Genomic DNA, 12,966 nt, shown 5'->3' on the forward strand with positions numbered 1-12,966 from the left:
TATTGTAGTCAAACTTGGAAAAATTAATTTATAAGGTCAATGAGAGATGTTTTTCACATTCTTGCTTCCATCTACAATATTTTTGTCCCAAGTCAACTGGTATTGTTACTGTAACTTTCATTATCAGGTCTTTTCATTTATAAATGTGACTAGGAAACCATATTGTGTTAGTATGGAGAATGTGTGGCTTAGAGGGAGATACTAATATTATTACACAGTATTTATTTATAGTGCCAACATAATATGGAGCACTGTACAAAGTCCATAGTCATGTGACTAGCTGTCCCTCACAGGGGCTGACAATCTAATGTCCCTACCATAGGAATATGTCTTTAGTACAGACTTATCTTCACAGCCTGTCACAAACAATTGTCTGTGCTTACTTGTTCTATGTAATGATAGCACTGAAATCCAGGTCTGTTCACATAAATTTGCTATGACAACTATCAATGACGGATTCCTATGTGTACAGCAAACATTTATAAAATGAAACAATCCCTACTGATTATTTGTAGGTATGAATGGTCTGTACAAAGCAGGGACAATGTCTATAACTATACAGAAACTATACACATCCCTCAATAATCATCAATGCAGGAGAAACGAGTTCCGACCCATGAACAGAAGGGGGCGCTGTAGCATTGCTATATAAAGAGCTGTATATGGAATGAATGAGCCGGGTAAGTCAGTCAGTGGCCGCACATCACCTCAGGCTTCCCGAGAAACTACACATTCGTTTTCTCGTTTATAAAGTGAAAAGTGACCTTGAGAAGACTTCAAGTACCGAGATGCTTTGTGAGTGCAGGGTAAAGGCACCATTTCCGGTTCCTGCTCGTTAGAGGAAGTACTCCACACGTGTGACTTTGAGCCGGGTCCGGACAGTGCAGACATGGATGGTTTCAGCTCTGACTTCTCCCCCTCGGGGCCATCGAACTCAGGCTCTGGGAAGGTGGACACCGGGGCCATCATGGAGCAGGTCAAGGTGCAGATCGCGGTGGCCAATGCACAGGAGCTGCTGCAGGTCAGATATAGCTGTGTGTGATGTGTGGGGGGGGGTCACGTGACCCCCAGGGCTGCCTGCTGACCTTGTGCTGCCTGTCATACAATGCAGGTTTCCAGGTCCAGGTCTGGTTTATATAGTGCTGATCCATATTATCTGGATTTTCAAACAATTACTCTAATTTGTTACAAATATTGCCAAAAATGTCTGTTAAGTATTTGCTATTCTTTTGTTAATGACTACAAATAGGTGCTGTACACACGCAAGATTCTCGTGCAAAATCCCCCCCGAGCCGATTGCATGAGAAATACTGTTATGTATGTACCTAGCCTTACCTTAAAATAAACCCAGATTGGTCATTGCCTGGCCTTCTTTAGGATCTGGATCAATGTTTACATTGGCTCAAGCTCCGCTGTCATGTCAATATTGGTTGAATATACACAAGGCCATGTCAATCACCTATCAATGGCTGACAGATGAAGGTGCCTTTCACCAACAGATTTGGGACCTGACATAAGATCGGAACTGCTTTTTTTTTCTCCCCATACAGGTCTATAGGTGCTCCTCTTATTTTTTTTTTTTTTTTTTTTTGATGCAACCTATGTGTTGCTGTCTGGCCATAGGTAAATGTTCTTACAGTCACCTGCTGGGAGAGAATCTGGGTGCAAGGTGAATAGACCTTCCCACTATTCCCCCAAAAGGCTTGGCTTATAAAAACAGGCATACAACCAGCCAACCCTTCTTTTATATAAAGTAAAAATATATTATAAGGCATAATATATAAAGTAAAAAAAGTATTTTTTTTTTTTTATGTGCAACACCCTTCTTTAAAAAAAAAAAAAAGTTTGCAGTGGCAATCAAGGCAGAATGGGAGTGCAAAGGCTCTTGGCAGCTCCTTCTGCATGCGCAGTGAGATTGTCAATCTTTTTCCCCATCTATGTCACCTGATCTCTGCCCACACAGTGCGAGATCAGGTGATGTACGAAGAAGAACCCAGAAAAGGATGGTGGCGTCGGGCTGAAGAAAGATACTGGGACGACGCGGGACCCAATGGAAGGAACTTGCCGATGGATCGACACATCTGTAGGATTAAAGGTAAATGTGTGTGTTTTATTTTTTTATTTTGGGGTTACTGGGGGAGGATTATTGCTTAGGATTATTTTGAAAGTGTTTAAAGTGGAAGTAAAGTTCCCTTTTAAAATCCATTATCAGGCCAGTCATTATTGGAGAAAAGGACTGGCAATGTGCCTGCTGCAATAACCTCTGCTCTGGTTTTACCACAAAAAGCTGAGGTGCACATTCGCAGTGTCATCTTTGGTTGCCAGTATACCTGGCTTTTCTAGCTTCCTCTGTTCATGGCAGGAATGCACGAACACAGGAGTTACATCATCCTGGCCCAGACAATCAAGATGTCTGAAGATCGTCTACTGGAAGAGAACAAAGAAGAACAGCAGTGTTCTCCCCAGACCCTTTTAGCCAGGCGCACCACCTGACACTTTTCAGCAACCACCTGGCTTTCTTTGGGTGGTTGCCGATGAGTTAGGTCACAATACAGAGGCCACCACCCAACTTAAAAATAATTCTGGGTTGAGCACTGAACAGGGAAAGGTGAGTAATGTGGGTTTAGTTCTGCCTTAATATGTACACATTTGAGCTTTTGACTGTGACCTGGCTATGCTTGTTGGTGCCAAACAGAGGACGCAGTAGGCTTTAAAACACAAGAGAGCCAGGGGACCACCACAGAAGCATGTGACACAATGCACAAGAAGTGAAGGATTTGTAGATAGCTGTTTTTCTGAACCTCTGGTATAATTTGAGGTTTCACATAAAAGTAGAAAGGTGGCAAATGTGATACATTGAGAGTTTTGTTTGGGTACAGCTTATCTAAATTTAAAAACAAAAATGTAATATAATGTAGCTTATGTTGTGTGCGATAACATTTAAAATGATAAAAAACAGTTGCTACCTCTGTTTGCATTAAAGCTTACTTTTTCTAATGAGTATCCTCTTATCTTGGCAGCGGATGACGGATAAATGTTATAGAAAATGTATTGGAAAGCCAGGAACCTCTTTGGACAATTCAGAGCAGGTACATGACTCATTCCTTAATAATGCTTAATTCTGTAGTCAGGCCGAGATTGCCCATCGGTGTAATTCATAGTTCTCCCCAGAGGTTTTTAGCCGGTTGCTCTGCCCGGCTGATTTGAATACCCCGCCTAGCTCTCGGCAGCTCTCATCCTTGCATGCACAGATCTCAGTGAGGCTGCTCTGCGTCATCCGTTCAGAGAATTGCTGCCGATGAGAGGTGAGCACACAGTTCAGCCTTCATGTGAAGGAGACACAGGCAGCCCCGCCCCCATCTCATAGCACGAGCTCTGCCTGTAAAATGTATCCACCTCTAGCTCTGCATGCCGTTCTGCATCCTCCCAGCTCTGTGTGTACAAACCTCCATATCTCCTAATATGTATGTCACAATGACCTGTGATTTTCAGGGTGTACAGGGGACCCTCATAGATACTAGTTACTACAATTTCAGCCCCCCAGCTTTAAAGAATTTTAAGATATGGGGGTCACAAATGTAAGTGCAACTAGGAGTCCTAAATTGAAAGTGCAGATTGGGGACCCCTACTACCTACTTACAAACTACTATCTGCTTCTCTTCTTTGTATACCAATTTCTCTGGGGGTAGGGGGTACAACACTGAAAATATAGGTGCAAGTGGCGGGCACATTCTCCCCTTACAATCTCATTACTACAGCATCATTACAACATAAAACACTCTGCCCGTTAAAATGGGCCTCCCTGCTCTGTTACACATTCCTGTCCACTTATCTAACATTCTGAACTTCAATTGGGGAATGGGGAGGTGTAAGAAACCAAAAATATAGGTACAAGTGGGGAACATCTGTGAATAACATCCCCTAAAACTTCATCACTACGGCATCATTAGAAAATGAACTCTGCCCACTAAATGTTATTGAGGTTGAGGTACTGGAAGGTTACAGTCGTGTGTAACAAGGAAGTGCATTGTGATGGACAGTTTTTTTTTTTTAATATTGTAATGTTGCCATGGTGATGAAAGGTTATCGCCACACGTGTCTCCCATTTTCACCCATATTTTTGTTTCCCTGCACCTCTTAATTCTGGAGAAATTGGGGTTTGAGGTAAGATGCAGACAGATATGTGTAACAGAGCAGGCAGCACATTTTGCTAGGTAGAGATTTATGTTCTCATAATGCCATACTAATTACATTTTAGAAAGGTTTAGCCACAAGTGTCCCCCACTTGCACCTACAGTTTCAGTTTCCTTTGCCTCCACGTGTACCTTAAACATTTCAAGTTAATACAACCAACGGTTTAGGAGATCTGAAGGTTTGAACACAGCGAGTTGTTAGGCTGCATTTGTCTGCAATTGTCTCCTCCACTTTTCTTTTATATAATTGTATTGATTTGTAATCGAATGTTCCCCTTTTTTCTGCCCCCCCCATGTATGCTTTTATACATTGTAAGACCAGCAATGTTTTTCTGTAATGTTTACCTTTGTTATACTCTGTTATGTTTTACAACCATATAACAGAAGAAAAATTACATATTTTTAGGCTGGGTCTACATGAACGGTTTTAAAAACGCATATAAACGTTCCTACCACAATTCTATGCGTTTTTACTTTTACAAGCATTTTAAAGCTTAACTTTGAAATGCAAAAAAAAATTTTATAAACGCCTATGACGCGTTTTACCGCAATTTTACATAAGTGTTTATAAAACTTTTACTTTTAACCCTTTCAGGGAATGAGTACAGGGGTACATAAAACCCCTTACTCATTCCCTGAAGGGGTTAAAATATGTTTTAAAAAATTGGACGAGGCTTTAATGTTAAATGTTAAAATTTTAAATGTGTGTGTTTGTGTAACTGAGGCTCTCCATTCACCTCTAATGCTCTGTGATTGTCTGTCTGAGGTTTTACGTTTCTCAGCCATTCAGCACTAGACTTTGATTACTCCCAGAGCCCTAGATGAGCTGTGACATGTTCTGTATCTGTAACAGATACTAGAGCTCCTATAGGGCTGCGGGAGTAATCAGGGGAGCGGAGCTGTCAGCATAGCAGAGCTCTGCTGATTGCTCCGCTCCCTGATTGGCTGAGGAAAGGGAAATCCCGATGATGCTTGAGCCGTCATCAGGGTTTCCTATTTCTCAGCCAATCACAGAGCACTGGAGATGACTGGACACAAGTCTAGTGCTTCCTCATTCAAGTCTAGTACTGAATGCCTGAGAAATGGAAAACCTCAGCCAATCAAAAAGCACTAAAGGTGAATGGAGAGCCTTGTTCTCATTTAACACACAGTGCCCTGCTATCCCTCACTGTCAGCAGGAGTCCCAGGGCTGTGCTTATGTCAGGATTGAAGCCCTGGGAATCATCCTGTCATTGGGATAACCAATAAAAAAGTTAAAAAAGTTTAGTTACACAGATACATTTAATAAAATATTTAACATTAAAGTCTCGTCCAATTTTCTACACATTTTAACCCTTTCAGGGAATGAGAAAGGGGTTTTATGTACCCCTGTACTCATTCCCCAGGGTGGGCTGGTGGAGATCTGGTCTCCTTATTAAAGGGGGCTTCCAGAGTCCAAAGACCTGCTAAAAAACGTTTTTAAAAGCCCCCATTGTTTTCAATAGAAGCTTTCATAAAAAGCTTAAAAAAACTTGTAAAAGCCTCTATTGGGTTCAATGGGAGCGTTTTCTCGCGTTTATCCTGCGTTTTAATTTTTTAAACGTTGCAAGCAACCTTTAAGATAAAGCTCATTAACGTGCCTGAAGGAAACATCCTGGTGTAGATTAGCCTATTGCAATGCATGGGGACTTCAAACATGGTCTTTAAAAGCCAGTACGTGTAGACTGAGCCTTATTTACATCTTAAAATTGTTTTGTTGGAGTCCCCTTATGTTCTTTAAGGTCATAATTCTAATCATCATGCAAATGCAATGTTTATGAGTTGTGTGTGTTTTGTTTTTTTGTTTGTATTTTAAGATATATTTAAAATTTTGGAAATCCAACTGCCAATTAGTAATGGATTTGATTTGCCCCACAGAAGTGCATTGCAATGTGTATGGACAGATACATGGATGCGTGGAATATTGTGTCCAAAGCCTACAACTCCAGACTACAGCGAGAGCGTGCAAAGATGTGACCTGAAATGGGGACATCTGCATCTTCGAGAACCCTGCACTGACTGACCTCTATTGCTGATAATTGGGAAAAAATGGCCATCAGTTTACTATTCCCATTCTGCAGGGAACAGCTACTGGCAGTTAAAGGGTTCAATTGTACATTAAAAACCTAATGGCTATGCCATTGACGAACTGATCCTTAATCTGCTGTAACATTTATCCTTAATGTAGCAGTTGTGGTGATTTACCTATTGGTAATCTCCTGTGCAGCAGTGTAATTGGATTGACAGGGGCTTCCCAAAACTATTTTCTTCCAATGTAACATCCTGAACCTTTGAAAGAAAATTGGACATCTTAAAAATCCCATATATGTATAGAATTTACTTTTAACGTTATGGACAACCATAGCAAAATGAGCAGCACTTATCAAGTTAGCCATGAATATTTTGTGTAAAACTCACCCAGATTCTAGGTGCACTATATTTAGTTTTTATGGTCTTTACAAAACACATAGGTTATGACAAGGCTTTTAACTGTACAACTGTGTAGTTTACCAGATGATACATATGTGAAAAAGTAGTGTTTAATCAATAGGTAATGTTGGTATTCATACAAAATATTCCATACTTTTTCATTACAACCCTGTTAAAGATTGTCAGAACGTGAATGCTGCTGTCATCTTGCTTGTTTGTCTTCCCATTGTCTTTTTGTCTTCATTTTTACATTTCTCATGATGGACCCACGAATGACAAAATAAAAACAATTCTGATTCATCACTGTGGTTGCCTTTTAATTATCTGATAAAATGAATGCCTAATTCCTGTCACTATTGTCTAATTAAAATGGCTTTCAAAATATTGGGTCATTTCCCACCATGGCCGCCTGTAAAGTGAATGAACAGAGTGTATATTTAAATTATACTATTAGATTTTACTCCAGCGCTTGCTAATTAATTTCCTTATATTTTTTTAATTTCTTGGAGGAAAACATGGAATAATTTTGTAGTTATATGGTAGCTCTAATTTGGAGTGATGTGCCCTAATTAGGACTTCCTAAAATAAACCTACGAACGCTCCTCTTTTCCATCATTTCTTTGAAAGTGGCAAAAGCTTATGCGAGATGTAAAATACCTTGGCTGCAAAAATTTGTATGTCAGAATACTACAGCATCCAGTCCCTCAAGCAAGTGCCAAGGTAATGGGTCACAGGATCTCGGAAAAAGTCAAATCGTCTGTAGTAGACGTCAACCAAATTTCTTAATGTCAAAGTTTGTATTTCTAGGGCTGTTCGCACTGGGGTATTAAAGCATTAGTTTCTACATTTTAGGATTTCTTTTAAGTGGAAGGTGGATATGGCAGCTAGCACTGGATGCTTAACATGAAGATAAAGCCACTTTAATTCATGAAACCACTGCAGTCTATAAATCCTCTAGTCATATGAGACTTAGCACTTTGATTATTTTATTCCTATATTAGAATGATTTTGTAACCCGTTAACATGTTACTTCGATATTGTACTGTTATTTGTGTCCCAGGAATCACCCCAATGCAATTGTGTCTTGCACAAGTTCTTCATAATGTGGTCATAAATACAGGTCACCTTTTATTTATATAAAATAGTCTAAGTGGTCCACTTCAATTGCATACAAGTGGACTGGGCAGTAAAATGTCCATTGTGGTCATTTCATGCTTTTGGGGCAGTTGTGCCTTTCCCTAAAGCATTATATAATGATCCATTTGGCCTCCTGACTTTGCCACTCCCTGAGTTTGAATCCCTTATAAACGTAAAGTTTGTCCAATCCAGTTACGGACTGAAGTTATCCTGGTGTAAACTCCCGGAAAATAGGGCCTTGCGCAGCCGTATCCCCAGCTGGTTATTCCAGCTAGAAACCATCGTCCAGATGGTTCCCTACATGCAAGTGGTCCTCCAGCATCTCCCTAAAAAAGAAAAAATGACTATTAGTGGACATTAGAACATGACACATAAATAGGCTATTTGCAATATTAGGCATTAAGGGTATGCACATTTTATAACAGGTATCTCAACATTTTCCTTATTGCTATGCTTTGTTTAATGGCTTTCATATTCTGTGATGATGCCTTACAGTTCCATTTAAATTCCATTAAAGGTAAATTAAATGTGTTTTGCCTAATCACCTATGTTTTCTTGCTATACATTTTACAAATTCTGCCAGGGTATGTAAACTTATGAGCACAAATGTATATAGATTTAATCTTGTGTGTGTATATTAAATAAAAGAACAATATTTGTTTAATTGTTTTTTTCTCTTATTTACACACAAGATGGAATCAATCTATCATCTCTCTATCGTCAGCCACTAAAGGTTTATAATACCTAATTGAAAAAAAAAAAATATTGTACATAAAACTATATATAAATTTCACTGGGTGTGCTGATGTGTTTATACTATCTCTTCAACATGAAAAAGATAACTAAGGAAAAGGGGCTTAATCTGCCATGTTCCCATATGTGCTTAATCTGCCATGTTCCCAGACAAAAGTCAATGAGGAAATAACATAATTGTACTATATAAATAATAAAGGCACCAATGTTTGAACAATACTTTACCGAGCAACTGTCAACACCTCCTTGCATGAAGCCAGCACAAAGCATTCTGGGACTGATCTGAATGGGGTAAAATTTTCTGCATGTCTGATCCCCAACTATAGTGACGGAGGCTTTCTGGAGTTGTCTGGACATTGGACCTGAGATACATACAAGACAGAATTCACATGTGGACCAGAATTCAGCAAATAATTTACATGATATTTATTGTTAAAGCATTGTTCTGCTGTATGATTACCTCCTTCCTTAGTAGATCCCCAACCTGTTATAAAACATTTTGTTCCCTCCAAAAAGCTGTGGCTTGTATCTGGAAGGCAGATGGGCTTGATGAGATTAGTAAAAGAGAGAGGTGACGGCAGCTCCAGCAGGGCCACATCATTGTCCAGTGTGTAGACATTGTAGAAAGGATGCTTATGTATTCGGAAAATCTTTTCCACTCTTCCCTCTACTCCATTAAGAAAGGGGGTCCCCAAGTAAGCCGCCCACAGTTTTGGATCATTGTAGCTGACAATAATGAAAAGCACAGTCATGGAATAAATATACAGGTTTATAGAAAAGGTGTGAAAACGTCTTTCCCTTCTGGGGAAGTCAATACCTGAAACATTTCAACCATTTGCCCAAAAGCATCACTGTTATTGGTAACACTTATAGAGTACTTTATTAGAGTGCTTTAATCCAAAAAACTGTCCTAGACATTTCAAAGGGACCTCTAGGCAACTCTTTTTGTTACTACTCTGTGTATTGAACCTGGTTTTATTTTTTTTGAACACATAGATTTTTGCTAGTTCAAGCACATTTTTGTGCATGGATTTGCATGCTCTACGATGTAAAAAAGAAAAAATAGGCAAAAGCATCTGAAACACTCCCGTGGCTTTCATTATGTCAAGTGCTATGCTGTAAACAAACCTTAACAATTCTGGAAAATTCAACCATATGATAAAAATATGAAAAAGGAGAGATAAGAACAATAGGTAGATCTACAAATAAAAGAAAACAATTTTCTTGTTTGTAGGGCTCTTTTAGGGTATTTAATTTTTTTAGAGTATTTTTTGGTGTTCTTTATGTGTACATTTTTTTGTCATAAATAAGGGGGCCATTTTTGCCATGAGAAAATGTACAAAAATGTTCCAATAATTCTCAGCAGCCATTTAAAGTCCATTGCACCCATAAAAACCACCCTAATTTTGCATTTTCTATTAACTCAGATACTAAAATCTCCTTGCAGAATTGTAAAGTTTGTTTATCTTTAGTAACCTGTACACAATAAATAAAACCCCGCAAATAGCTACATGTCGAAGCAGTGAGCAGCAGACAACAGCCAGCGGTCCGAAATCAGAACAGCTCCACATTTGTGCTCCTTTCTCCGCAGCCAGAGACTAACTTGCCACGGCCACTCTCCTCTCAGGGAACCGCTTCCCCCAACTATCTTGTTAAAGGGTATTACAGGAGCTGTACCACAATCTGTTACAGACATGAAAGAAAAAAGTGGTAAACAACTTTATTAATAAACAGAACTTTTATGGTTTTATGTACAAACTTATTCACATATGCTTGGTACCAGAAATATTCTGTTTATTTAAATATATGCATGAATTCAGGTTTATTTAAGACAATTGTTATTGATGAATGGGACTTTATACAACATTAAAGAGAATATTTGTTAGGCCTACAATCCTTTCATTTCTGATTAACAGGCTAACTTACTTTAATGATATTTATTCATTTGTTTAGGGGTCAAACCTATTTTTACCTTTTTAAAGGTAAAAAGGCAACAACTATTTGATTACTGTGAAGAATATTGTGAATAATAGTAAATAAAATTTATTTAGGATTTATCGATTAGACACTTCTATTTGTTTAACAACGCTCTTTTTAAAAATTGCAAAATGTAATGGTAGAGGGCCCATATGCTTGAGGAATATCACCCTATAATCCACAAAGTGGAGTGGTATATAAAATAAAACAGCCATAAAACATTGTAATTCATAGAATAAATCATTGCAAAGTTTTTATAATTGGCTTAAAGTTCATACAAATTTTTTTTGCATCATAAGTATACATGTGATTAGCAAAAACAAAAAGTGGTTGCTTCCAGACTTTTATGAATAGGCTTACAATAATCTATGGCTGGCTACTATTTACCCTTTTGCTCATTGATCCTCATTGGTCCTCGGGGAAAAAAACATACCATAAAATATCCAGTTTGAAAACATTTTCCTCAAGTTTTCAAGATTTGCCTAGTTATATTCCAATTATCTGCAGAAGTAATGTGACAGACAGATAAAATTGTCATTGTAAGCAGTTCATTTTATTACATCAACTCACCACAATTCATCTCATCTGAGCCATTGTGGCAGTCTGGGATTCCATCACACTCAGGATTTGTCTTGCTAATGCAAAGTCTGTTAGAACACTTATATGTAGAAGCAGTACACGGCACTGAAAAAAAAAGACAATAAACTACATTAAGCTCCTATATTGAACTTGTTTAATCTTGTTTCTCTGCACTCGGTAAATGCCTCAAAGTGTGCATTAGAAGCTGCAACAAATTAAATAGTTCCCACTTCATTTCTGGATGGAGGACATCTAGGATCACCCACCCCATCATTACAGTCCCTGGCACTTCCCTTTCATTGATTAAATTTTAGCTGATTTTGGTACTTTATTTACATTCCTTGTGCAGATTCAGCTATATTTTCTGATTCACATTTCTGAGTTACTGAGTATAGTAATATCTATTAATACATGTGCATTGAAGCAGCGTAAACCTGTCCAAAATACATTATTTTTAACTATCCACATTTTAGTATATAAATTCACCTGGTCTTTGTGTGGGCCTGGGTGGATTAGTGATCCTTGGTGATGTAGTGCTTGTCTTGGCAGTAGTTGTCCTTTTGGTTGTACTTTTAGCTGTTGACTTTGGAGTGCTTCTTGTACTTTTAGTTTGAGACACTGTGGTCCTGGATATTGTGGTTGTCCTGCGGCCAGCAGAAGTTGGTGGTTGGATTGTGGATGCCCTTGTTGTAGTGGTCATGGGAGTTGTTGAAGGAATAGAGGATTTTGGAAGATTCATACCACTATCTGTCGTCCTCAGTACAGGAGCCACTGTGTCCAGTATCCAGTCCTTGAGTTTGGTAACTCTACTATAAACACCTGGCTTTTTTGCCTGTGCACATCCAATACCCCAGCTTACAATGCCTGCCAAAAAGAAAACTCCTGGGCTCTCTTCACATGCCAGGGGTCCCCCAGAATCGCCCTTTAAAATATAAACTATGAGTAAGTAGAAAATTTGGGTGTAGATATTTTTGTTCAATTGCAGTTTGGTCTTACCTGACAAGAATCCACTTTACCATCAAGGAAACCTGCACAGATCATTCGTTCAGTAATAGAAAAGTTATAGAGGACACTGCAAATTTTCTGGTCTATTATCCCCACGGAGGCTTTTTGCAAAACCTCTGGCTTGGACACTGTACAAAACATAGGTGTTGTAAATTTACAGCTGAAGAGTAAATAATGCTTTTTTTCAATTTTTTCAATCAATTTTTAAAAAAAAACAAGACAAAACAGAAAAAGACCCAGTACAATGAAAATGTGGCTTGGCCCATATATAAAAAGACTTGTTGCATTTTTAATACATGCCCCAAATAATATTCATACCATTGCCTTCTTTGATATTCCCCCATCCAGAGATCATGCATTTCCATCCAGCTGGAAACTTCTGTAGGGCTGATGGAAGGCACACAGGCTGTACATACTTATTAAAAGTCAATGAGCTTGATAATTCCACTACAGCCACATCAAAGTCCAGGGTCAGTGGATTGAAGTGAGGATGCTGGATCACCCTCTTCAAGTTGATTTTTACGGCCATGCTGTCCGCTCCACTAAGTGCTGTGGAGCCCATATGGGCAGTGACTTGGTCCAGTTTAGTTCTGCAGAAACCAATAATAGACAGAGGATTATTATCAGTGCTGTGTTTCAAGTCATGTTTTTAGGTCTCTACACCCTACAAGTAAAGTAACCTGTGAAGATTTGTTAACATTACAAGTTTATACAATTATACTCCTACCTAAAAATCTTGAGAATATAGTATGTTAATAAAATTAGTGAAATACGATTTTATTTTTATTTTTTTACACAAACCTTCAAAGACAAGTAATGTGCAATTTATTTATATAAAAGTTACCTATAGTGTGCAACAAATGGGTGCCCTTGC

General features: G+C 38.6%; 2 protein-coding genes across 3 annotated transcripts in view; one reads left to right on the plus strand and one right to left on the minus strand.

Annotated features, from left to right (window-relative positions):
• The first annotated feature begins 776 nt into the window (after positions 1-776).
• Positions 777-6,941, plus strand: TIMM13 (translocase of inner mitochondrial membrane 13). Its single transcript, XM_072405208.1, has 3 exons — positions 777-1,021; positions 3,021-3,089; positions 6,090-6,941. The coding sequence occupies exons 1-3, from the start codon at positions 890-892 to the stop codon at positions 6,186-6,188; spliced, it is 300 nt and encodes a 99-aa protein (XP_072261309.1). The 5' UTR covers positions 777-889; the 3' UTR covers positions 6,189-6,941.
• The window catches only part of TMPRSS9 (transmembrane serine protease 9), a 56,558-nt gene continuing 50,331 nt past the window's right edge, over positions 6,740-12,966 (minus strand). For both annotated transcript variants that reach the window (XM_072405206.1, XM_072405207.1), the window contains 8 exons: positions 12,411-12,682; positions 12,084-12,220; positions 11,574-12,009; positions 11,079-11,192; positions 10,043-10,214; positions 8,992-9,257; positions 8,757-8,893; positions 6,740-8,104 (listed from right to left, as the gene is read on the minus strand). In XM_072405206.1, the coding sequence (XP_072261307.1) occupies positions 7,943-8,104; positions 8,757-8,893; positions 8,992-9,257; positions 10,043-10,214; positions 11,079-11,192; positions 11,574-12,009; positions 12,084-12,220; positions 12,411-12,682 (1,696 nt within the window). In that variant the 3' untranslated portion in view covers positions 6,740-7,942. The remainder of the gene's footprint in view (positions 8,105-8,756; positions 8,894-8,991; positions 9,258-10,042; positions 10,215-11,078; positions 11,193-11,573; positions 12,010-12,083; positions 12,221-12,410; positions 12,683-12,966) is intronic.

The sequence above is a fragment of the Pyxicephalus adspersus genome, chromosome 3, assembly GCF_032062135.1.
Source record: "Pyxicephalus adspersus chromosome 3, UCB_Pads_2.0, whole genome shotgun sequence".
Taxonomy (NCBI): domain Eukaryota; kingdom Metazoa; phylum Chordata; class Amphibia; order Anura; family Pyxicephalidae; genus Pyxicephalus; species Pyxicephalus adspersus.